This window comes from Syngnathus leptorhynchus, chromosome 15 (assembly GCF_054491065.1).
Source record: "Syngnathus leptorhynchus isolate UIUO chromosome 15, UIUO_Slep, whole genome shotgun sequence".
NCBI lineage: Eukaryota > Metazoa > Chordata > Actinopteri > Syngnathiformes > Syngnathidae > Syngnathus > Syngnathus leptorhynchus.
The window spans coordinates 811,722-838,849 of NC_141209.1; the positions used below are offsets into that span (position 1 = coordinate 811,722).

The 27,128-nt window shown below is 39.7% G+C and overlaps 1 protein-coding gene across 1 annotated transcript in view; it reads right to left on the minus strand.

Annotated features, from left to right (window-relative positions):
* Positions 1–27,128, minus strand: part of alk (ALK receptor tyrosine kinase) — a 123,166-nt gene that overhangs the window by 45,883 nt on the left and 50,155 nt on the right. The window contains exons 4-5 of the mRNA XM_085932019.1: positions 15,821–16,025; positions 787–917 (exon numbers count right to left, since the gene is read on the minus strand). Of these exons, the coding sequence (XP_085788145.1) occupies positions 787–917; positions 15,821–16,025 (336 nt within the window). The remainder of the gene's footprint in view (positions 1–786; positions 918–15,820; positions 16,026–27,128) is intronic.

The following is a 27,128-nucleotide window of genomic DNA, read 5'->3' on the forward strand; positions in this document are numbered from 1 at the left end:
ACAGATCCAGGCTAGAATAATAGTGACTGAGCATCTATTGTGTGTTTGATGAATAGGATAAAATGGGAGAGGAAAAAAAGGATTTTCAAGCATATTTCCTCTACAAAGCTCACTTGAAATGATAAAGCAAATTCTGCACAGGAAATGGAAACAGTCATATTAATTCAATTTGCCAAGTGTTCAAAATCAACAGAGAGGATTATTATTTCAGCCTCCGACAGTCTTCACATTTCATTCCAGATGTAGTGCAATAAAGAAAAACATATTGCCTGCACCATTTTTCATTTGACATGTTTGAGTTGCTTTGAGAGCTCAGTCGCCCAGCAGACACATGAAATGCATCGACTGTAGTCTACTTACATATTAGATAAAAGGAAGAAAAAGAAAACAGGGCCAGTCTCTTATGTAATACAACGTGGGCTTGTTATTCCCTCCAACCATCTTTGAAAATTGCTGTTTAATGATACAATGTCACAATCAACGCTCATAGAGCAATAATCCCCTTTTGTTCACCCTATTATTTATTCCAATCATTCAGCAGCGCATTGTATAAATATATCTGAACATAATATGGAAAAACCAAAAAAAGAATATGCAGTGTAATATTGGAAATAATTGTTCTTATAAATATGAATAATTCATATATATTTCATTATATACAGTATTGTCTATTCATGTTTTGGAAAAGTACAACATTTTAAATCTTGTAGTACATTTGAAATGACTACAATGTCTAGTTAAATTTTCCAAGTAGTCCAGCCCAAGGTTCATAACATGTCAGCTTACCCAAAGTGCAGTTGGTGGTGAAATTGGGCTCTATCATGGCCGTGTCATCAAACGTTCGCTGGTCATAGCTGGCTGAGATCCGGAAAGGCGAACCCCGGTGGGTCCCCAAGGTGAGGTGAGCCACGGCCCAGCTGCCAAGAAGAAAAAGCAGGAGCAGGATCATTGCCATGAGCAGGCACCACGGCTGACAGACATTCTCACATCCTCTATGAGGCTGCGAGGTCAGGGCAGGTCGGTCCTGCTCGGCCCCGGGAGAGACCTCAGTGGAAGATGGGAGCGCTTCTTGGTTCCTTTCCATTTTGGTTAGCTGACACATTGCCACTCTTTGAGTCTGTAAAGAAGCCTGACACCCGATTTCCAACCGCTGACTGATTGAGAAAAATCCAAAGCTGTTGGAATGCAGTGAGAGTTCTGTGTGCACGGCCCTCCGACAACCGCAGGCAGTCCCTAATTTGGTTAGGTAAATTGTGTGGCTGAGTCTACAAGGTCATAAAACAAAGGCCCCCTTGATCCTCTGCTTTATTTTTTTTTTACGTATGCTATCATTAAACCACTTTTACTTCCATACATACATATTTGGGTTTGAATGTTTTTGCAATGCTGCTACTCAATAGAGAAAAAAGGCTAAAAGAATAAATGGATTCTTCTGTTTGTTTGTCCATCTGTGTGTTATTTGGCAGACTACTTCTTGGTTCGTGGAGGATGACATTTCCCCCCCGCTCACGCTGAGCCGGCTCCAGTGTTGGTTCAGAGCTCAGCTGAAGATTATTTACTGCAAAAAAAAAAAACACCCACTTGAAGTGCACAAAAGTGGTGCCAGACCTACACCTACTCTTCAGATTGCGAAGGAAGCCTCTTTGTACGTTAGTAGCTGCTGTGTGTGTCTTTCCTGGTTGCTCTCCGTAAGTGTGTGGTCGAGCGGAGGACAGTCAGGTCATAATGCCACAGAAATGTTTATCTGGGGCCATTGTCCAGAACCTTGTCCAGAACATATAGACACATACAAGTCTTAGGAACATATTCACAATTTATTTTACATTAAAACCTGCTACTGATATGGTTGGTAGTTTTTTTTTTTTCCAACTTCCAATGTAGTACCCTGCTTGAATTTTCACGCGTCAAATGCAAATTTAATCGGCAAGTCTGTGTAAGAGTAGATGAAACCAAAAAATGTATCCCTCCCCACACAAACATCTGAGCTTTTATGATTTCCCAAACGTCTGTGCACTGACTCAACAGGCTTTGCATCACAAGTGCTGCCATCTTGTCTTATTCTGTTTTTTCCATTTCTATTTTCAAGCGCCCTCGCTCATTTCACTGGGCCTTTCTTTGAGAGCAGGGAAGGAAGGTGTTGACCAGATGGGAAGTGAAACTTCAACACCACACTACATCATTAGACAGCATCTGTCAGATCCTATCAAAGGGGAGAAATTAAACACTCGATAAGAATCGTCATCGTGTCCTTGGTCACGTTGATATGACTTTTGGACTGAGAAATCCACATGCTGTGAGGATCAAAGCCCCGCAGGCTGAGTCATCAGCGGGATGGTGATGAGCCCGTAATTGCGCAGCAATGTTTGTTTCCTTGTGCGTAAAATATATGCAGGCAACACATTAGGATACAACAAGCTCCTAAACCCCAGATAAGCAGTAAATAAACGCTTCAATACCCCAAAACTAAAACAGAAAACAAATTAGCAAAATGTATCATTTGAAATGAATGCGCCTGGAGTTAAATACTCTCAAAATGCATGGAAACCAAGAGCTGATGGGACTTGACCAGGAACTCCACTTTTGGCTCATCTTTCCAACAGAAAGTGGAAAGTCGACTGGTGTCGACTTACAAGACTTTTGTTGTCTGTGTGACCGCTTCATTATTTGTGTGTCTTATCAGGCTACGTATGTGCTGACAATCACTTGACTGATTAGATGAACAATTGTGAGAGGAGCTGCCAGTGCACATCACTCAAAAGCGTTCAACGTAATTAGTGGTTGACCATGCATGGCACAGGGCCCGCAAATAAAAATGGAATGCAAATGAGTTGCAGCCTGCGACCACAGCTCAGCTAGCATTTATGACTATTTTTTCCCACCCTCTTTTAACCATTTACTGTTCATTTTGCAAACCAATTTTGGAGCATTTTTTGCCATGACACTGCTCGTCTGTGCTTGTTGTTTGAACAAGAAAGAAATAATCAAAATAAATATATCTTCAAATAATGGCAATCTGCTTATGTGACCGAACTCCTCATACTCTTTGTGTTGCACTGTCCCTCTGTCCCAGCCACAACTGCAGATGGCACAAACACAGAGCAAAGAAAACATTTGAAATCCCTGCCTATGTGAGGGAAGGGCCCAAGTGGATGTCTCAAAGCTCAACATCATTACTCTGCACCAGCTGGTTCACTCTGTCACTGTTCTCAGCCATCTTTGTCATGGAAGTGGTTCTAATTCGGGGTAATCTCCCACCCCACCGCAACCTCTCTTTATCGACGTAAACCCTTTTGAGACATTCATTTGGACCATTTATTATTTGCAGCGTGCTTGTGCCACCTCCAGTTGCAAACGCCTGAAAAAGAACCACACAAGTGAAAAAGAATATTACAGCATAGCAAACCAATTGGCACTGAGTTATGAGCATGACTGCCACAATCTCATTTCGTTGTTGTCACGCATTGCATTAAAAATGAATGAAAGGATAATCATCACATAGGCCTTAACCTCAAAACAAGCTTTGGACAAGAAAATGACATCATTGGTTTATTCTGCCAGGCAATGTGCAACAATACTTTCTTCATGCCACAAACAATAATCATGTGATGTTTACGTGATGGCTTTTGACTAGAATTAAAGAGGGCACTTTAGGCAGGCTTTAACTATTATATAGCCAATTGATTGAAACCTATATAGAGCTAAATAGATTATTCTGCCCACAAAACTGCCAGGAGCTAATCGCACGAAATGAAAGCAAACTGGAGCAAATAAACAAATGCAAGCGTGCCCTCGCTGTGATGTGTTTTTATTATTATTTTTTTTTTTTACACGGGCTGGAAAGATATAGACATAATCTGCAAGTCCCTTTCTTACTGAAGGTTTTGATGGTTTTCTTCCTGATGTGGACTCAGTTTTCATGCTGCTTTTATATTAGCCCCAAACAGCCCCATAACATAGCACTTCACATGACTGGGCACAACGTGACTTTTTTTTTGCCATAACATTTCACAAGTGGCCAGGTTCGACTATTGTTTTTGTTATTCCAAATATGAATTGCATGATGTGGCAGCGTGGCAAAGTATTGTACAGCTCATCAAATGCACACAGCTTTCACAGACCAGGGTTTAAACACAGCAATGTACTGCAGACTGACCGACACTTAGCCTGCACAGAAATGACGGCATATTTCCATCGGAGATTTCAAACGGCCCCATATCTTGAGAACAAGTATCAATCAGGTCAAATATTATACTGCAGCAGGCCATGAATGCAAAGCTTTCATCCAAATTTTACACTGAAGATAAATGAGACACATTCTGTGACAATTTAATAGAGGTCAAACTGAACGCTCAATGAATACTGGTGAAGCGTTTGAATGCAATGAAATCATTTCTAAGACAAATTAAGAACCACACGATGACAGCTAGGCTGAGACAGATGAAAACAAACCAAGGTTCGCCAGTGTCATTAGTTTGAACATTTATACTAAATACTAATGCATTCAATGAAAGCATTTTTGCAATGATTCAAAAGGTTTGAGGTTGAATTAAAATCTAACAGCAACAGCATCATCACCACTTGCGCAATATAATGATATCTGACAGCAATATCAAATATCCTGCCTTTGTAAAAGTAATAATGTTCAGCCTTAATTACCACTGTGATGGGAGCTTTCGATTTAAATGATGTTGAATGGTGGTGAGGAACTTTATCGCATCACCATTAGGCCATGGATTCTTCTCGTCCGCTCCACCCGGCCGGGATTGCCACCATTACCGAGCGCTGACCACTGAGCTAAAAGCCCCCCGGCTCACAGCTAAGCAGTCTGTAGGAGGTTACGAGAAGTGTGCTTTTGAGTACTTTTGCGCAGCTCAAGTTGGTTCACTCCATCCCAATACTCAGACGTGTTTGGTTGAGATGAAATTCAGTTGTTTTTTTTGTGATATACCGCATATTCAGAAATTATATCAGTATGCTTTTTGCAAAATGGATGACGTTGTCACAAGGACATTGCCATGTTTTGCGGAAGTGATGCTCAACATCTAAATTAATGGTTAGTTCTTCTTTTCTTTGACTAGAAATGTTAATAAGCAAATATTTACACCAAATGATGTGTTAAATGTGATCTAAAAGTGCCCTAGGTGTAATAGTATGCTGACATGTCATCCGAAATGGGAAAGTGACAATTTTTTGTGTTATATAAATGATTGTAAATTTGGGCAAGAAAACATTTTGGATGATGTTGTCTTAAATGTTGACAATAACCAGCAATTCAATGTAAAGCAGGCAAATCAACAGATACGGTACATAATTCAAGTTAATGGGAATAAGAGCAACAGGATTATTGATTCCTGCGCATTATTTCTTATATTTCCAGTACGCTCCAAACAAGGGTTATATCTATCTACCAGCATGGACCCGTCCGTCCGGGACCAGGGACATTTGCTGAAAGCAATAATAATTGGCTCTCGACTGTACAAATTGAGTGAAGTGTCTTGCTGTGAAGGTTCCTGTCTCAGCACCAACCTCATAAGCCTCGGGATCATTAACCAGCAAGGTGGAAGCCAGAGGCCCTTGCCTCCTATAAAAGTGATTGACACCATGTCACTCATAATTCAAGATAAGCTCACCTCGACCCAAGTTTATGCAACCAGGGACTTTCTGGTGATGTGCCCTTCTAATGTTATCACAATGGGCTATTTTTTTCACTTGCAAGATAATCGTATCTATGTGACTAACTCCCAACGCTTCTGGTTCCTCCACACTAAAGGCAGTTAGTTCTTCAACAACAGCCAATGTAATAGGCGGCCCTTAACCAGGCTGAATATTGTCAAACATGTCAAAGACAGCCTTCCTTTGTTTTAAACCAAACAACTTTGACTATACTTTGAGTTTTCATAACAAATAGTTTACTCACGCTTTGTTGGAACTTCTTAACGTTACCATAAATGATATATTTGTTAAAGCAAAAGAGCACTTGAGGAGAGAACAGCAGCAGGTAGTGAGTGAGATTGCCTCAAAATATAACTTTACATCTTTTTTGTAGCCCAGTTGAATCACTGAACAGGGCAGGCAACACACCACTTTGTCTTTAAGAAGTACGAACTTTTGGGATGTTATTTTTCCGTCAGATGGTGACCCAATAGCATGAAGTACATCGACAGCGGACACCTCCTGACCTTCCCGTCGGAAATGCTTTACGTGTTGCATTGACAGATACAAATTCAGCTTTAATGTTGGATTGTTATGGTTGGATTGTAAATTAGACAGTTGTCACCTTTGGAGTGAGATTGAGCGAACTGAACAAACACATCGTTCCACCGTCCAGCGCTGTGTGGAGTCATCATGTGTGATAGAGGCAACCATTCATCACTGTAGTTGCTTTCCCGCTTAGCATTCACAATCTAATTAACGTTCCTGATAATGGTTTCCTTCATTATAATGATGTAATCTATTATCCTTGCTGCGTTGCGTGTGCCATTGCAGATTCCTTTTGCCTTTTGGGTTTGGCTCTTTTCAAGCAAGCTGGGGGTGTCTGAATTATTCAGACACCCCAGCTCTTCAGCTGAAGTGTCTTCTAATGATAGTGTGATGATTGAAATGTCATTGCAATAGCAACAGACGGGAGGGAGCTTGAACACTAGCAAGCGAGGAGAGACACCCAAAGCCTCCCTCGATACCGACAGGCTTACATCACCACGTGTTTTTTTTTTTGCCACAATAGTAATAGTAGTCAAAAGTGCAAACAACACTAGAAATTGCTCCGTCCTATTTAGCGATGCATGCATTATGAATGTTAGCTTCAAGTGGCAAATTGTACCTCATCAAATTTAAAATCATAGTGTCACATTTTGAACACAACAGAGTCCTCTGCAAGGATAAAAACCAAAACAGTGAGCCAACAACATGTAATGATTGCCAAGAACAAAACAAAGAAGCCTATTCTAAATATCCATCCTTAGGCGTGGACAGAAATCTTATCAAGAGTTCTCAAAGAAAATATGAAATTAATTTTCTTTTGTTTGTTCATATTTAAAAAAAAAAAAATCTATTGGATAACAAAAATGGTTCATTTTAATGAAATTTTCGTTTTTAGTTGTTTCTCTGAGCACCTTTAAAAGAAGGCTACCAATCAATTTCTACTTTTGAATTATTATTACAGTGATATTGTCCCCACTGTATATTGCAGCCGTAAGTCCAATTAATACGACTGCTGCACGCACTAACGTGGAGGCGCTCAACAAATTGCTAAACCCTTTGAGAAATTTACTATGACAAAGATGATATTCATGTGAGGGTGGAAGATCACAGGGCTAGAAGGCCTTTTTTAATTACAACCTAGATTCAATTACTTTGTAAACCCTCACTTTCCAGTGCCACAGGAAATTGCTCAAATGGGATGATAGCGCATGTGATTAAAACACGTCGATGCTGTCGCATGAAAAACTGCTGTCAAAGCTTTCAATTTCCAAAGAGAAGACCGATTCCATGTCGTGTCATTCTCCCTGCCACCATAGGACAGCGAATTCTCTTTTGCAGGCCGACCTCTTTGTAATCTTTGGGGTGCGCTATATTGAACATGACAAAGTTTCAGTGCCTACTGAAATGTGAACGCTTGTAGTGGAAAATGGTGGACATGTTTGAAACTAAATTACAAAAGCTGCCACTTCCACCAAACTGGCAAACTGTACATTGAGTCTCTCTCGGGTGGAGATAATGCAAATATTTCCATATTAGTTTTGACTTGAGGGGCAAAGTTAAAGTTACATTTTGTATGCACTGATTAAATGTTTTGTTTGTGGAATATGAATTAAAATGCATCCCTTTTAATCCATCTCAGGAGGCGGCCATCTTGGCACTTGCTGTCTACTGAAAATAACATCACACTTGCCAAGTCTCAAGTCACAATCAATCACAAGTCAACTTGTGTCCGCCCCGTGCGATGGATAAGAGCGGGTCACTTTTGCTGCTTATTGTACCAACGCAATATGAATCCGAATGCCGTGTTTACTGAAATGATCTGTCCTTTCTCTATATGTTTGCAATCAAAAGAGTGTTGCAATTGTACTTCAGTTTAAATATAGATAGCTTACAACATTAATACAAAACTTCACCTGTGAAAGCCACTCAACACAACAAGAACACCACAACTACAAGGTGCATTTGTAGTATTGAGTTGGCTGAAACACATAAATCATGAAATTTTTAACATTTGGAACCACAAAAAAGGGGGGTGGGGTGAAGCTAGAGCAGTGAGTACAAACATCACAAAAGATAACCAGGAGAGACACAAACATTTTTTTGTTGTTACAGCTTCACTGAGCAAAGTTTGAGATGTAAGTGAGCGTATACTTCATGAATAACCAACTTAGCTGCATTTGTGTAGAATAAATGTATTCATGAAATCCGACATGTTCCTATGACAATCCCGATGAAACCGTTTGTGAAAATAATTTAAATCAAATCAAATCAATTTTTTAGTGGCCAATGTCTAAATAACATGCAAATAAATCATTGTGTACACAAATAACAAATAATTACAGTGGCTTGGCAGAAATCTTCTTACGGCAATATTATGAAATCATCATTACGGTGTAATCAAATCATAGACAGCAATATTCCAGACATTAAACATTATTTGAATGATTGCGTCTTTCATGACGGGCATTTTCTATGGCCTGCGACCTGAGGTGAAACCATCCATATCTTTTTAAGATGAGCCACCACAAATATTATTTTGACAACTGTTCTTATCTAGTGAGAAAGTGTTTTTTTTTTTTTTTTTTTTTTTTTCTTGTACCGAGGCAATATCTCAAAATGTGTGTTTGCCTCAACATTCCATTAGTGGAACTGGGCGAGTGTCGAAGGGCTTTTAAAGTGAGCAGCGAAATTGGAAGTCGCAGTGAAAGTGACTCATATCTATACATTTATGGGACAGTGTCTCACTTTAATGTCGTTCCATTAGATGATTGTGCATGACCTAGTTTACAAGTTGCCACAGTGGAAACTCAAAAGTTCACCAAAATTCTCCAACCCAAAGGATGACTACATTGTGGACTTGTCATCAGTGAATCACCAATCACAGGCTGCTCAAAACAGATCTGGTCAAATTAAATAGCTTAATGGGAAAGAAATAATTCAACAGATCAAATAAATAAATAAATAAATAAATAAATAAATAAATAAATAAATACATCTATTACAAGGGATATCGTATCTTTGAACCTGTAGAACTCGGAAGCACTTGCCTGTCACGCATACCGAGATAGACTGTGAAAATGGCCGGTAACGCCTCACCGCGTTTCGGGCAAACTGGGATGCCGTGGAGTGGCCGTCGGGAATATGGTGTACACTTTGTAGCTTGGAGCTGTTAACTCACTTTTATAGTCTGTGCCATTTTACACATTAAGGTCACACTTATTTCAGTGAACTGTAGCCTTGTCGCTCCTTTGAGACTGTACATGTTATTTTTTTTTATTTTTTTTATGCGACTACTGCACTAAGGGAGCATTCGAACATAGTTAACGCCGGGGATGTGAAAACCATAAAGTGTTCAGTCCTAGAGATAATTTATCACGAGGCTCCCTCTCTGCTACCATCGATAGTAGATTACATGTCAAACGTGCTACTGTGAACCGATATTTTAGCCAATAAGCATGGGCAAAGGGAAAGCACAGGCTTTTGGCTGGAGTGACATTGCACAAGAAAGGAATCAGGCTGACCTGTGATCTTATTGTTCAAAAGAGTGATGGCTGACCATAAAGCTGCCTGCCACCGCTCGGGTGAAATGTTGCGACATAGGAGGCAAACCCCAATGACTTTGCTGGGGAATAAAATACAGAGAATGGAATCATCTCAAACATAACTGCAAAGAGAATCTGAAAAATATGGGCCATCTCCAGGAACTTGGCGACTCCGGGGTGATTTTTCTTCAGTGACATTAAGATCTGTGCTAGCATTTTAGAAGCAATACTGAAGACGGGAATCATGTTACGAGTCTGGCTATGAGAGTAGAAGATCTTGAAGAACATGCCTTGGTTGTTAAACCCCATACATTTTCCCACCAAAATTACAGCGGCGTAGACTCAAACATAAAATTGACTGACCACGCTGGATGCCCAGTGATGCCTAAATACAGAAATATTGTAAATACAGCAACGTTTTGGAAATGCAAGGCATCAATGGTTGTCTTCGAAAAGATAGAAGGAATCTTAGGATGTGATTTTTACTTGTAAATAGACTTTAAAAACTGCTTTTGAGTTATCCAAAATGTTACATTTGGGAACATGCAGTTAGTGAGTTGTTCTTGTCAGACTACGGTGCATGGATGACCAGACCGGCGCCTCATGAGAAGAAAGGCGGCAGCTGTTAATGAGGCTCCCGCTCGCTGTGAAAAAAAGTTACAAATGCAGTCGAATGAAGGTAAAGACTGATAAAAAAAACAGCATTTACTGACGTCAGAGGCTAAATTGAGAGGAAAGCTCCTGCTGAATGTAGTCATCAATATGTTTGACCTCAACGCAAAGTTAGCAATGATCAAAATCAAGGCGTATCACTTTCAAAACGCCGAAATTGTTTTTCCCCAGAATGTTTCTTTCAAGAACGTGTCTTGGATCCCACCTCTGCCGTTGAGTTTCATTCGATTCGACAAAGCAAATAAAAGCGGCTGCGGCATCTATACAAAAACACGCAGCGATGGCAACGGCTCTCCCTTACATCTAAAATTGCCGACAGGGTCTCGTTTGTCTCTTGTCTTTTGGTTATCAAGGAGAATCCGTGTAATACATTGTGCTATCAAAAGCATTGCCGCACTTTCATCTCCAGTAAAATGGGCCCCCGGGCTGACAGGTGAAGAAGGGTTAACCACAACACAGGGTGATGTCTGTGATGGTTGGCAGGAGAGGTGCATATTGATGGAGGATAGAGCACTCGACTGAATTCAAGAGGGGCTTGCATAAGAGCAGGGGGGGGATATTATGTGAGGTGGGGCAACCTGCAAATTTCTTGGCCTACCAAGTAGCATCAATGATGTAACAGGGGCGAACAAGACTCACACCACAGCTTTTGAATGGATCGTTGTTGATCGCTCTGATTGGATGTTGAATAGTCGAGGGTGTAACCTGCCTCCAGGCCACAGGCTCCTGGGATAGGCTCCCGCTCACTCCCAACCGTAATGAGGATGGATAAGCGGTCGGGATCAATGAACTGCTGTGTGCGTTGCAGTGTAATGCAGTGTAAATGAGACCATCATTAGATTGGACATCAATCGATCAAAGAAAAAAAAAAAAGTTTGACTTATTCCCGAAAACAGAGCTGAAGAGGAAGAATTTTTTTCTTTGGTGTACAACATCAACTTAACTGGCATGATACAGAGGTTCAAGCGTTTTTATTCGCCATGTTTGAGCGAGCCAAACGAGGAATTTGACTTCGGTACATCTCAGCCTCTGTTCAACATTTAGGTGACTAACAACACTCGGGACATGTGAAAAACGACAGATATTCTCAAACATCCCCTGATCTTGAGAGGTGGGTAGATTGAGGAGCTAAGAAAATCAATTGAAATGAAATCATTGTAAAGACGAGATCATTTTGAATCAAATGTGTGGTTTCTTGAAATTGGACTCCTTCCAGTTTATGACTAAGCCACTCCACAGTGGAAGTCTGCAAACTTAACAATCATGCCCTGTTTTCTGTGTGCTTTGAGAGATGTTGAAAGACTCTCGAGATAACTTGCCTTGTGTCAGAGGCTTTCCTGCTACTGTGTGATTTTCTCGACAAGTACATGAGTACTGTTTTTCATCACAGCCATGCGGCTCCCCTCCAAAGCTCTTGAAATGTGCTGATCGCTTTTCACCAGAGAAACTAAGATGTGACCTTCTTCTCATGATGATTTATTCTCCGATGCAGTTGGTGAATTTCAAAACGTCAAAATACAGTCATTAAACTATTTCTGATTCATAATTATCTCAAATGTACAAAGATTCAGGGAGGCCACATTTTTATGATGTTATTCAAAGGCTGGCTATTTACATTTGAATGTTATTGCAAATTGGTTAACTTATTGTTACTCTTGACTGTTTATCATGTTAAAACATTGCCTGTATGATCCTACTTTAATCCTGGAACAGATTACTTCAATTTCTCTTTTTTTTTTTTTTTTTTTTTTTCGGGGGGGAATTTGGTTGTAAATACATTTGAGATCTATTTGTAACTAAAAAATGGCATGTGCAAACTAAGTTTCTGTTGGGGGAATAAACATTTTCACAGCAGTACGGCATTTACAACGGCAATTAAGAATCCATTTTTCAAAAAGAATATGGCGCGTCCAAATCACTCCAATCCACTGTAGTATGCCCATGCATAACAAACATGGCTTGAGTCCCACAAGATCCAAAGTGGTTTCCCAAAAGTACCGTCAGCTTCCATACAAACAGTCTGAATGCTTTTACTCTTTCAATAATTCAGCTTTTGCCTCATCACTTTTACAATTACGCTCTACGACATCACCGCTGGTGCATGCAGAAAAATATTTTTCGATTTCACTTTTAATTAAAAGAAAACTAATAGCCAATTTGTATGAGGCGATTTAGCCCATCTCCAGCTGATGTTTGTTGTGTGATGAATTTGAGAACCGATAAGTGGAAATCCCGAAATGCACATTTTGCAGCTGCCAGAGAGGAGTGTGCAGCACAGGTGCCGCAGGCCATGTATTGGAGCTCGCTCTAATTGAGTCCTTGGAAATAATAAACAGATGCGTGAGTGCTGCTCAAGTGGAGACATGTAGAAGAGAAGCACTCATGAAGGTACCCTAACCACCATCTGTTCCTTTTCCAAATTTTGCGGTGGAATAAGAATATTAATGACACGGATCAATGGGAATGCCCAAAAGCAGCCGCACTGCAAGCACAATGCCCACAAAACCAAAAGACAGGTGGAAATGTTTTTCTTAGCCTCCCATTAGCAGGTATGCTTCTCAGCACGGTTGACACTGCATGAATGCCCCGCTTGGGCAGCGAAGCTTCATTTTAAAGCCTTAACCATCCAGGGAGTCAAAGTTTTGGATAATCAACACCTCAACTCCTCGGGAGCAGCCAGCCAAAATACGGTAATCATTCAAGCAAATAATAACAGTGACTTGAGGTGATTATCCATCTGGAATGGGCCAAAGAAGCTTTGCTTCTGGCGCCCAGCGGCTATCCAAAAGAAAAAAGAAAAAGGGGCTTATCTGGATGACCAATGAGTCTCCCCGGCTGTCGTGTGGACTGCAATGATCTTTGTAATTGTGATTTTTACAGCCATCAGGAGTGAAGACAATTTGGTGAGTCAGTTCTTTTTTTCTCCTCAACCCTTCACAATACTTAAAATGTGGATTTGGAGATTTAAGGTGACTGCTGTTGCACAGGGCATCTGTTTGCCCGCTGATGGCCAAAGCCAGTGTTGTTTTTTTTTTTTTTTACTGTTTTCCTCATTTGTGACTAGAGTATAGCTTCAATGTGCAGAGAATGTGTTAGAACTGAAGTGATAAATGTGTCATTTCTACCCTGTCACTCCCTAGCATACTCCTGGCTTGCTGTCTTGTATTTCCAGGATTGATGCAGGATGGCGAGTTTTCGTCCACCTGGAAATTTATTGGCTCCTGTTGTATCAGAGCCATAAAAGAGACAAAACGCCAGCAGCCACGACCAGCCTGTGAACTTTAACACCTGAGATTCACTGCACATGATCCTAGAGAGGTTCTGGCGCTGACCTCACCACACGTCCAATTGTAGCCACTTTCAAATGTGTGTGTGGTAGAGGCACAATAGTCGAAGAGATTTACTATTCCCTGTCCATTTCAGAGCGACGCATTAAAGTTGCTTACTGCCTGGAATGCTTGCCATTCTACACAGACGACTCGAGTCCATCCATTAATATCAGCACCACAAGTGTCCAAATGGCTTTTCAATGACGCCATTTATGATGAAAAACAAGAAGTCAGAAGAAAAAATCTTTGCTTCAAGTGAGTCATGGTTGAAAATGCATCTGGAGAGCGCATGTTGATTCAAGATGAAAATGGTTATCGCAAAATTGAGGCCGGCGTTGCATGTTTTCCTTTTAAAGTTACGCTGAAAGTTCAACCAACAGTTTTATGGGGAAAGAGTTTATGAACTCAGTTGACTTTCTGGAAGAACTCCAAGGCGCTTGATGTGACCTGTCAGCAAAAGCTGTAAACTGGAGAAAGGATGAAGGTGTAAACAGGATGTAAGACAAGGATCCCAAGAAATCTTTCATTTCTGGATAGGCTAATAGTGCTTACGTGAGGCTCTAATGTTTTGCTCCCAGACAATTAGGGTGGGTGACAAATCAGCAGACGTACTGCCCGAGTGCAGTAATACTGTGATGCTCCACAATATGGGAGAAGGAAAATAAACCTCCACAATGGCATTTTGCCGACTTACTTTCCAGTGGAAATGAAATTAAAGGATTTCCTGTCAATTACCATTATTTTGTGTGCCTCTGGTTAGTAAGGGAGCTACAATGTGCAGACTTTGGAGTCTCAACCCAATTTGTGAATCTCAACTCTATTCAAGTTAGCAGTTTTTCATCACTTCATGACGAACTTAGCTTTTTTAAAATAAAAAATAAAAAACATTGTCACTGTCCATTCACCACTGTATATTGTTCTTCTTCTGCTGTCATGTACATTTGTAAAATGTACCTACAGTAGAAAATAATGGCTGTAATGGAAAATGACAATTTTCCGATGGCCATTGAGCGCTAAACATAATCAATCAATCTGTTTCCGAAACAAATATTCTTATCTGAAAATGACTATCCTCAAATGAGCAGTGCATATTCTAGTTTGGGGAAAAACACTGATGTAATAATGTGTGTAATGACTCGGTTAAAAAGCGGCATACATTTGATTCCTTCTAATTCATATGAATTGTTGTGTCATTTGTTCTAATGCAAGTCAATGAAGTGAGTGATTAGAAAGTCACAACGCACAATAAAACGTGATATGTTTGTTTTAAGCACATCTAAATTGTTCATAACAAAGGGCTTTCTGCCAAATTGTAATCCACAAAGATGGCTTGTTTTCATTTTAGCAAACACAATTCAAATTATAACGCAAGTGCACAGGTGGACAATTAGTAAATGGACTTCCTTTTCTTTATTCTCTACTATCGTTTCTCAACAATTCAGGGTTGCTGTGAATTTGTCTCAGAAGAGCAGAGGCAGAAATGCTGTGGGTGGGTGGGTGGATGACACATTTTGACTACAAATGAGCGCACACAAACGCACAATCTCATCTGTCACACATGTAAAAAAGCATGCTATCACTGCGCCGCCTAAAGCTGTTTGTTTATTCGGATATATACACTTACTACATGTAAATAACATCGATAAAACAGAATGAAAAACACATCAATGGCTTGGCCGGATTGCCAAACATGTCGAAAACAATCTGCGTTTACTCCCCGAAACCAAAATAATTCAATTCCGACATATGTTGGGGATTGTACCTTGAGATGAATTCAAAACAAAGAAAAGCATTTATTTTTCATGGAGTGAATTATACAGTGCGTGCTTCTTGCTTATTCATTTAAAAGTCTGTCCAAACAGTGATGTGTTATTGAAATATTTTTGAAGGAAAACAAACATGGAATTATCATGATTCCCAATAGCAGATTTAGCAATAGAAATGTAAATCCATCTTTTCTCAAACGTGACTATACAAAATATGCGTAGATTGAACGTTAGATGTGGCGAATGAATGAAGCATTATTCTTATTCAAGTTGATATTTGGAATTTTTTCAACAACAAACTAGTACTCACCCGGTCATAGGAGGTAACGTGTCAGTTGAGAAGAGAGCAAGTTGCGGCTTGTCCCGCTCAATGAGCCATATGGTATATTGGCCATTTTGCTTGGGGTTCAGGTACAACGCCATGTCGATGCTGCAGGGAGTTGGACCACTCCGCAACCAAGGACTCAGCACCCAGGGCCCTCCAAAGTTGGAACCATTCACCCAAAAAAATTGACCTAGGAAGACAGAAAACGTTATGAGCACAAAACCACGACGCAAAAAAAACATAATCAATATCATCATTTTCATTCTGCTAAAAATGGATTCATGTAGTTTCCACAAAACGGTAAGCATATGCACAAGAATAAAATAACATGCTTGATATAAACTATGTTGGAGGGAAGGATCAACAAAAGCACTTGATGAAAATGTATGAAATGAAACAGCCAATAAGAGCCTTGACAGGGGAAAAAGTTAAAAAGGAGGTGCCGATGAGAAAAAAAAAAAAAAAAAATCAAAGAAGTTTTTTTTCTTGCATTGATATGAAGTCTCATTTCACTTTCAAACCTATTGTGCTCACTCAGGCAGGAAGTGAGTGTGTGAGGTGGATCACAAAGAGTTTTTAACTTGAAAAGAATATAAATGTTTAATACGCCCTGCTCAAGAATCTATTGTTGATGAGTGGAAATTAAAATTGCAAAACTAAATCTGACAGAATTAATACATTTCATTATTCCCGGAAGGCACTGGAGATTAAGATGCTGTGACAGTTTGGATTATTTTGCTCTCGCATTGAAAATAGTTTGCCGTGCTAAAAGAAAAACCAACAACTTGATATTCAAATAGTTTGTAACGCAGTAGATATATATATATATTTTTTTTTTAATTCTCATTACAGTTTGTTTACAGAGCAGATAATAGTAAAAGCAGCTCACTAAGGATCAGATTGTGTTAAAGTATACTTCTCAAAGTGGGTCACATGTCTCCTTGTGTATCTCCACACTTGTACTTAAAGCGTGTTTTCCCTTTAGTGGTGGCAATATGCAATTCATAGGTTGCGCTGGACGGGAAAGGATATGAAAGATTCAAATGTTGGTTGTTGCTCAACTGAATCTTGCAAATGATATTTCCTATTATGATGTCACCACGAGGTCATCAAGTTAGTTTATAACTGGTACTCGTATTCATATTATTCAATCTCGGTCCTATCGCGTCTTATTTATTTTACTGCAGTCCCCAAAAAAATAAAAATAATCACAGCTACTCTATACTGTAGTAGTTTTTGGTTTTTTTCCCCTCCTACTTATTCCCCTTATGTTTCTGTGTTTTATTAGTCTCAGCGGTCCTTTTCCCATATTAACACAGAGCCTTACACAAAAGATCTACTTGGCTACGATTGTCCAAGAGCTGGTGGCTGGCTGTTCGGAGAGGAGAGCACATTTTTGCAGCTTAGCCAGCACAGATTTGATGTAAAAGACAAATCTATTGCCTCAATACTATGGTCGTCTCAATGCTAAGAATATTTTGACTTATCATCATGTTTTGACGTCCCAGTATGAGATTTACGTTTTGAATGTGTCAACATGAACTATTCAGAAGGGGTCTCGAGAAATGTGCTAAACAGCAAATCAGCTACCATAGTCTTTCATAAAAAAAAACAATCTCAAAGCAGTTTTGCAGGACAGTATCAGCATTCTTCACAGAAAGGGGGTCACTGGGTCACGCAGAGTCATGGAGTTTTTGTTTTTGAACTGTCCTGAACTCTGAACTGCTCAACCACCTTTCTGTACCTTTGCACATTCAAGTGGAAAATTCGATCCATTCAGCACCTCTCATCTTACCCACTCTAGTCTTAGAAGAAAAGATATTACAACAATATAGTCAAAAACATCTAGATTCATGACAATGAGTCTATGTGAAGTAACATCAGTCTTAACCAAAGTATTTCCTTTCTACATGAATCCAAAACTTTGTGCAGTCCTCATCTTGGTCCATGATGTGATATTTAACAGTACAAGGTTTGGCCGACAGACAGCCTTGGTGAGAATTGGCAAGTGACCACATTGCTATGATTTCAAATGTAATAGTGGATGAAGCCATCATGAATGAAATGAACTACTGGCACAGCTTTCATATTAACTGCAAAAACTAATTAAAGTGATGTTTAACGATAGACAAGGCATTTGTGTCCGAGAGTTTGGGCCACTTTAGTGTAGCTGTATAAAATTCCTTCAAACATTTCTCTGCATCAAGCGGCTGAATTTGAGCCCTATACAATATGTCGATCAAACTGCATGAACTGATCCAGCCATAATTTGACCGGGGTTTTTATTTTCACGTCAACGGAACATTCAACATAAGTAGAGCACAATGTTCCTTTGAAGCTGAGAGAAAAATGAATGAATACATAAATTTGTAGGTTCTCAGAGAACACAAAATGTTCATGCCCCCAATGTTCATGCCTCTTGGAAGATGATATCTCCCATTTCCCGATACGGTCTGTGGGAAGCTAGATAGCGTAGCTTGCTGAACACTCTTCATCAGCATCTGAAAGGTAATCTTAAGGTGTAAATTACTTGAGGTACAACTATTATCTGCTAATAAATTGCGGCAGTAAAAATAAGTCTTTTCAGGACTTTAACAGTATTTTCCTCCAAGGCTGTCTTTTTTTTTTATTTACCCTTCCTTCCAAACTGAAAAACTGATTAATTAAGCATCTGTGTTTTATCTTGATGTCAAATTCATTTGCCCCAATTAAAAATCAATTTGCATGTGAACGCCACACTTACACCTGAGGGAGGTTGTGTTCCTCTGGCTTGGTTTATAAATGTTTTGGATGACTAGCTTGGGAGTGAATGTGCAAGAGAGCAGCCTCTCAGCTAGGTAAAGGAGCTGATGGATTACACTCCACCGGGAAAGAGTCCACCCTTCCTTTCTATGCCAAAAGCTCCCGCCTGGATCGCTATGCAGGGATAATCTAAATGCTGCTTTCAACAACAAGCCTTGAAGTTCTATTTTATGGCAAAAACAAAAACACCATTGTGTCCTCCTGTGAGCAGTGGACTGCATGAACTATTTTATGTTTCAAAAGAAAACAAATATATGTATATATAAATAAATACATATGAATAAACAGTCAATACTGTTAGTTCCTAGTTTTATAAGGTGCGTATGTATTAAAAATACACAAAAGTGGAGGTTTAGAGGATTTGAATAAATGCTTATTGCTTCATAAACACGAATTCCAAATTGAGTGGCAACTTGACTAACCAGTTGTTCCGTTACAGCCCCACTAAAAACACCACATGTTTTTTCATTATGTTTTAAATAAAAAAAACAACAAGCATGGTGATGTAGGAAAAAAAAACAATAAAAAAATGGTACAAAAAGTATCAAGTGAAATTACTCGAGGCCGGTCGACACACACTTAACAGGGAATCATTTTCAAGCATGTTATCTTAAAAGGCACATGAGAACACGCAGTCCACTATCCATGTAAGAATGGGACAATTATCTGCATGTGAACACTGAATCTAGAACAATTCAAAGAATTTCAAAGTCCGTGCATTGAATGAAGAAAATGGCTGAGACAAAGAAAAATCATTTCATTTTAAAATGAAGCCAAGTTATGTTGACTTGCTTTTTGGAAGATTTTCTTATCGTCTCGTTTTTTACATATCACCAAAAAAAAATCTCATTTTAGCAGTAGAGCGTAAGGCTTTTTATATTTATTTTAACTCCTCGGCATTATACATGTATTTATTTATCTCAAAATAAAACTTTCTGGCAATCTTCTCTTCCATTCAAGAGGCTGCCAAAATGATTCAGCCATCTTGCAGCTGTTCAGTCATGCTTAAAGTCTACTGTGAGACTTGGAATGTCACGCACACAAAAGCTGACACTTGCTGCTACAGAGAAAGACACTGATAATTTAGTGCTTGCCACTGTCTAGGATTCAAATCAAATGCATTGCGTGCTCAGCCATGCGCAGCAAGTCCAGCTGTTTATTATCCGGGAGCAGGCATCAAAGACTATTAAAGGGGAAGTCAGCCCTAACGATTTTTTTTTTTCCCCCAAAAAAATATGTGCAAGGAACAGTAAAAGTCTGGTATTCTTCTTCATATTTCATTTCTGGACTAAGAGTTAACCATACTAATTCATCAACCACGTAGGTGCCATGTTGGACATTTCTTTCCCATTGTCGATCAAAAAATGCGTCATTAATGCTTTTCCCATTTTTTTTGGTACATCACAGGACCAAAACGGCAAACCGATGTTCTCGCACTGGTTCAAGTCAGCCGTTCGGGAAGTTGCTCAAACTTGCCAGTGCGACAAAAACTCCCCAACTGAGGACACACTATGCCAATTGCAGACTCTGCTCAAAAATGAATCCCTCTCCCAACACACACATGAACACACACTCTAAGTAGCGATTTTGCCAACGCGTCCAAGGTTAGTGGTCGTCAGGCTGACAGTTTACTGGCCGCGCTGGATTTTGCAAGTGTTATATACGCCTTTACTCATTAGAAGCGATGTAGCAGTCAGAGGAAAACACAAGGCCAGAAGACCACACAACACAGTCATTGCATCAAATAATAGAATGGTGTTATATTTTGTTCAAATCCGACATTGGGTTCATATAGGGGAGGGGCCAACGCAGAGTCTGGGCGTCATCACAGATGATGACTTTAATGATCACTGTTTATATAGAAGTTGCTCCATTTAGCAAATTAAATTGAATACTGGTGCAGTAGTTTAATAGACTACTAAAACGCGTGTTGTAACAGTAATTTAGCAATAGAGGGCGCAAAGGGTTCATACACTAAAAGGGGGTAGAATAAGAATTTGCCACGCAGTGGGATGTCTGGAGTGTGTTGACGTTAATTTCTCATTTTCTTAGGCGGGATGAGTTCGAGTTTCTCGGTGTGACTTCTTTTGTTTCGTGATTAAAATGAAACTATATCTATGCTGATAAGGGTGTATTCAAAAACATCTTTGAAAGGTTTCTTTTGTTCTTTTTGGTTTTGGAATTCAAATGAATATGAATTAGTCCGTATCCTACTGAGAGACGAACGTTTGCTTGTGGGTAGTCGATATAGATTTGCCATCAGGGTTCATTCAAGGACGTCAGCATTTGCCAAGAATTTTTCGGACGTCACGCCCAAATTTTGAATTGGGTTAAAATTCCTTTGGGACAAGAAGAATCATTAAAACTGTTGGCGAAACCTCATGTTTTGACGACCTTTGCCATCACTTGCAAATGTATTTGAAAAAGCAGTCAGAACATGGATACAATGTGATGCACTTAAAAGCCAAAACAGTATTAGCAAGCTCCCAATCCTGCAATAGGTCTTTGGTTCCAGCCGTCTTGGCATAAAAGCGGTGTGTCGCTACAAGGAATGCATCACCGTGGCTCATAAATAAAGTGGAGGCTGTCTTAAGAGAAGGCTATATATTTCTTTATATACTAGCAGTGAGCCAACCCCTACCCTGGAGGCCCAGATCTATCTATGTTGCTCTCTCTTTTTATGTACTCCACTGAGAGCCACTCATCGTGCTCTGCCGCTCGGAATCGTCGCTGTTGTTGGTTTGCTTTGTGCCTGGAGAAAACCAACGCAGGCACGGGGAGAACATGCAAACTCCACACAAAGGGCCGGAGGTGGAATCAAATCTGCAACCTCTGAACTGTGACGCAGATGTGCTAACCGGTGCTATACAGTGCCAAGATGTCTTAAAAGGACCTGTCATCGTTTTAGAACATTCTAGGCCACAGTTCTTTTTTTTTTTTTCACCGAAGCTCAACAGTAAGAGCACTTTTGACGTCTAAACGCACAAACGTGCAATTATGATACTATTAAAGAGGACGAATACGGAGGCCATTTGATGGCTTGAAATGGTGCTCAGAAGTTAGGTCACCATGGTAGATACTATTAGCATGAATGTTTACCTTCTTTATTGAATGATTGGTACATGAAAGAGAAAGCATTTTTCTTTTCTCCAACCCTTCAGTAAGTTCTCAGCCGCAGCATTTGAAATATAAGCCTGGAATAAAAGTGACTCCCCTATTTACCATGTTCACGTTTGCACTTGAGAGCTAGAGCACTCATTTCCCTGCAGACTGCTCAATAAAAAGAAAACATTTTTGAAATGTATTAAGCATTATTTCCAACAGCGCATCATGTCTAAATATTGCATGCAGAGATGGCAGAAATAAAAAACTCTTAGTGCGTCATTAGTTTCATGCAATTAGAAGGAAAAATGCTAAATTGAATAAAATGATCTGTCATTGTTTTAAGGGATGACATTTTAATCTAGTGATATCAGCATTTGGTTTCTGTACCCGATACTACTCAAGAATTGAGTTCTTGTGGCGGTATTGGTCTGGGAAAAAAAGTGGTATCGAACATCCCTGATTAATCTTATTTTACTCATTTCAACACCGTTTTGCACCCTGATCAGTCATCATTATGTATCTTATATCGATTTAATCCAATGCGTATTTTCTCCCTACTTTGGCCCTTCATCTTGAACAGTCTTATAACCAAGTATTAGGCAGGGCCAAAAAAAAAAAAAAGGAAAACACCTTAGTGGATGATGGATGAGATTTCTTCCAGCTAATGGCAAGTAGCCACCTTTTAATACTGGTGCAACACAATTGAGGTCTAGAGAAGGGGCAAAGTTCAGTTCAAAAACAGTGTGCTGCATGGCCTCTTATTAGCCTGGCCATTGTAATTATATATAGATGTATCATCGGTCGGTTCCCACTACTACCCTTTGGCTATGATGTTTGCATGTGTTCCCTCTGCTTGGCTTCCTCCTATAGTTCATTAAACAAAGTGTCTACATTTCCCAGAGGGTTGGTTGAGTGTCAGTGTCTCGGTGGCATTGTTGAATACCAAACACTATGGTTCAGTTCGGTCTGATATTTTTAGACCTGTATGTGTGAAAATATCCTGTACAATCTGACTTTTAAGCTCACTATGTCCACGGAGTGATTGATAGCAACGGAAAAACAGCAACACCATTTTAAAACAAGATGGGCTGATTTACTTTGGAAATTGTTTTCTGAATGCGAGAAGTAAAAACATTACTGTCACTTGTTGACAAATTACGTGCTACGACGAAAATATTTTCTTGCCGTAAGTGTTAATGCAATTTGGCTCGCAATAGCCCATAAACTTACCGATTCTGTCTTCATGACAGCAAATTAAACTGCATGATTCCTTTGGCGTTTAAACATGTCAGCGCTGTAAATGATTATGAGGTTCAGAGTTTTTAATTAATTTGATTTTATTTCATGTTGGATAAAGGGTGATTTCTTACAACGCAGAGAGAAATCGCTGGTACATAAACTACTTCAATTTCATGGCTGGATCTGTGAATTTTCCTGACGGTTTCTTAGCTCGTTTCAATTTCAGGGAATTGTCGACTATGGCTATTGAAGCCATGACTGCGCCTTCAGGCATGGGCCGTGAGGAGAAACAACATAGTAGTATTTCATCCACTTCCTTGAGCTTATGGCCTGAGGGACAAGACCTTTCACCCTCTGACTGGCCCTTGTTACAGATGTATCATATCAGGCCCTGCAGCACATTTCTTCCAGGTGCATTCATCACACGGCTTTCAGCTCTTCTAGTGTTTGTCCCATTAACTTTTTCACTCCGTACCTAGCACAAGCAATTCGCTTTGACAGTACTGCCTGGAGTGCGGTGAGGGAGATATTTTTTTTTTTCTCTGTCTCATTAGTGTCAGTAGTCAATTCTGCTTGTTCTCATCCCACCCACCATCACAATTCAACCTCCAAAACATGGCAAGCAGGAGGCAAAGGGTGATTCCAGCCCATCATGATTCATGTTATGGTGAGGGCAGCCCAAAACCCAAGCCATAATTAAACAAAGAGTTGGTGAAAACTATTGTTTGCATTGGTGCCCATTGCCCAAGTTCATAGCGTGAAAGTCATTTGTCATTTTGTAACAAAGTGTGCAGCAGACACCTGGACACTTTTATTTGCCCCCATTTTTATGAAAGCACGCTTTCAGTCGTGTTTTTTCTTTTAAAATCCACACAAAAAACCCACCACGGTTAAGACATAATCATTTAGAAATAAGTAAATAAAAAGCAGAACAATGCAACAAAACGTAACGAGAAGAAAATATACTGCAGCTACAGCCTGCAGTATTCAAATGTAAGATTGACTTTTTAAAATCGATTTTCCTTTTCAAATCAGCCACAATTGGAGCCTGACGGATTACATTTATTTTTCTTTGTAAAACCCCCCAAATGTTTGCAAGAAAAGGCTTTTGACTAGAAGCAGAGATGAATGTTGTGTCAGTGCTAATAGAAATGAGGCTTATCAAATCTCGAGCACCATTTGCTCCCATCTTTTTTGTATATCAGCATCACAGTGGCTTCTTCATTTATCCTCCGCTTCCCATCTATTGTATGAAGTAGTCTATAGAAGTGTGATGATGCCATATCTGGGTCCTTTCCTTGAATAACCCGCTACCCCCGCCCTTTCATCCCCAGACTTATTTTTACCCAGTCTTTGTTTGACAGTGTAACTCAGATTTAAATATAATTTTATTATCCTTTTGGCTTTCATGCATTGCCATCATTTTTGAGCTCTCTTCTGATTCATCACTTTCTGTCTCTTGTCAGTGATGAATTTATAATGAACTCATAAATGGGAATAGGAAGCCCCCACAGCACTGATGTTATTTTGGCTGGGTAAATATGGAGACTAGCGAGGATGTGGAAGTACAGTACAATTGGAACATCTGTGGAAAGCCACTGACTGACATTTAGTCATCAGACTCAGTATCACTTTGCCCAAATGACAAAAATGTTCAAATGCTATCAAAGGATCAGCGAGTAATAATTTTGCCTCATTTATTTCCTTTTTTTTTTTTTTTTGGAACCGATGACAAATATTATAGCAGCACATTTTCCATTCTTTTTTACACTACACGGTGTCTAATATAAACAGTAAGCTGAGCTACCTCTTAGGTCTTGCTTCTTTTAATGAATGCACAACATCGGCTAAAAGACTGAAATACTGTACACAGTACTTAACCCCCGGGTCAGATGCCACCGTCATTTTCTATTCCGCTGAGAAAATGCTGTTATGTGCCGTGCTGTGTAAATGACATCAGTTTGGAGTTCGTAGCTTTTCAAGCACCGCTTCATATCAAATCAAAACAACATGTCCAAGTTCAGGAGTGATGCTGTAAATTTGGACTGAATTTAAATCTGAGAAAACAGCTGACTAAGTGCAAAATTGACATCAAATCAACCACTGATATTCAGATTGAAGGCTTATCACATTCTCCAAGCAGACCAGGAAAAGCTTATCCATGCTTTTGTCTCCAGTCAACTTGGTTATTGTGATGGTCTTCTGACTAGACTCCCTCAGGAGAGCATCAAACAGCTGTAGCACATTCGGAACACCGCAGCTCGGGCTCTTAACAGAACAAAGACATCGGAAGACATTTCTCCAGTCTACAGACTGACATTCCGTGAAATTCCCATGAGATGGGAGTCAACTCTACTTTTATTCACGGGATGGGGATGGTACAGGATAAAAAGTTCACAGGAGCAGACGGAAGCGCTATTATCCTTTTTTTTCGTTCTTCGACAGTGCGTGAGGAGAACGCGGGAGACAAAGTTGTATAAATAATATCAAATCAATTGTGAATACAGCCAAAGGAAGCGGCTCCATTTCCTCCTTTAGAATTAGCATGTGAGAAACGCACAGTCTTTGACATTGCAGAAGACTCGCTGGAGTCCATGCAGAAGATGGAAGCGGACCTTTATGAGGAACTGCAATCAAGTATCAACCTTATGGTTCATGTGCCCCATTTCTCCTGCCCACATACTGTAGCTGCACCACAAGCAAGGAGGATCTTTTTTCAAGATGATAATAATGACAATAATTATTTGAATGAAATCATTTTTGAAATGATGGCCGAGCACGGAATGCTACTACGCGCATCATCTCATGATGGACGTCACACGCTGCGATGATAGCTACCCAAAGTGGCCATCAATGTTTTTCCGCCCGAGCGCACATGCTCTATCTATGAAAGGAGAGCCCAGTCTGATTGGCTTTATGCTCAGAATGCTCGGATCAATAGGCTGGTGGGTTGCGTAAGGACATACGTCTTGGCAGCAGGCAGGACATTGGCATGGAATTGAGTCTGGAATACATTGAACCTTGAAAAGGGGATTAACGTGGCTTTTAAAGATCAATCATTTGCTTAAGGCAAAGTGAAAACTTCCTGACATTTAAAATAGCATTTTCTAGTAGTTTATGAATAGAAATGTGTTTCTTGAAATGCAAACACCAAATCAAAATGAACAGACGTAAAAAAAAAAATACAATAAAATTGTTCAACATACTATGATGCAGCGCTGTAAGTTGTAATTGCAAATTCAGAAACTGTCAAAAACTGCCTTCATCAATAAATTACTAAGTATATTTCATCACCACTATTGTAGGACTGTCAGTTACAAAAAAAAAAATAAAAATACAAGATAACGGCAGACAACTGTCCATCTCGTACTGGGCAGTTTACCTAACAAGCAGAAGGAAGATCATTGGATGGAATATTGATTGAAAGGGTTGTCCGGTTCACTGGTGATAAATTTGACATGGAAGACACCAGGCACTGGAGAACTTCAAGGTTACACTGTGCATTACAAATGAGTCTTACAATACTCCCGTTTCTTCATGATGCAGTAACCTTTTGGATCAGATGACCCCCTCAAGGCTTAATCATTGATGAAAAGAGAAGAGCAACCTTGACTAATCCATAGTAGATCATTAGCAGTGAGTTATCAGGTGGGACAAAGGTTTCTGGGAGTTAGAGGGAAAAAAATTGAGCAGAATAAAGTTGAAGGAGGTGGACGGTGCACTCGGACAGTAGTTCCACCTTAACGTCTAACGATGAATTACAAGAGTGATGGCGTGTTTGATTTATGAACAATGCCGCCCAAAAAGCTCTGAACCAGGTCACGGTCATAAACATTCTTTAATTCAATAATGATTGACACGCTGTCCTGCAGCTTTAGGCTGGGGGGCGTGCGTGTATTATAAAAGAGAATAAAATTAAAATAAATAAAATAAAATCGCTCGTTAGGTTTAAGAAAAGCAGGCTTATCTTCAAAAATGACAATTTTATGAAGATTTTAAAGTACCTAAATACTTGCGCAAGAGTATTGATTGATTTGAAATTATTTATCATTTTCAAAGGGGCACTGTAATGCTTTACATACATACTTTGTGAATGCGCTTAAGCTAGTGTAACTCTGGTTTGCACTTACAGACAATGAAAGACGGG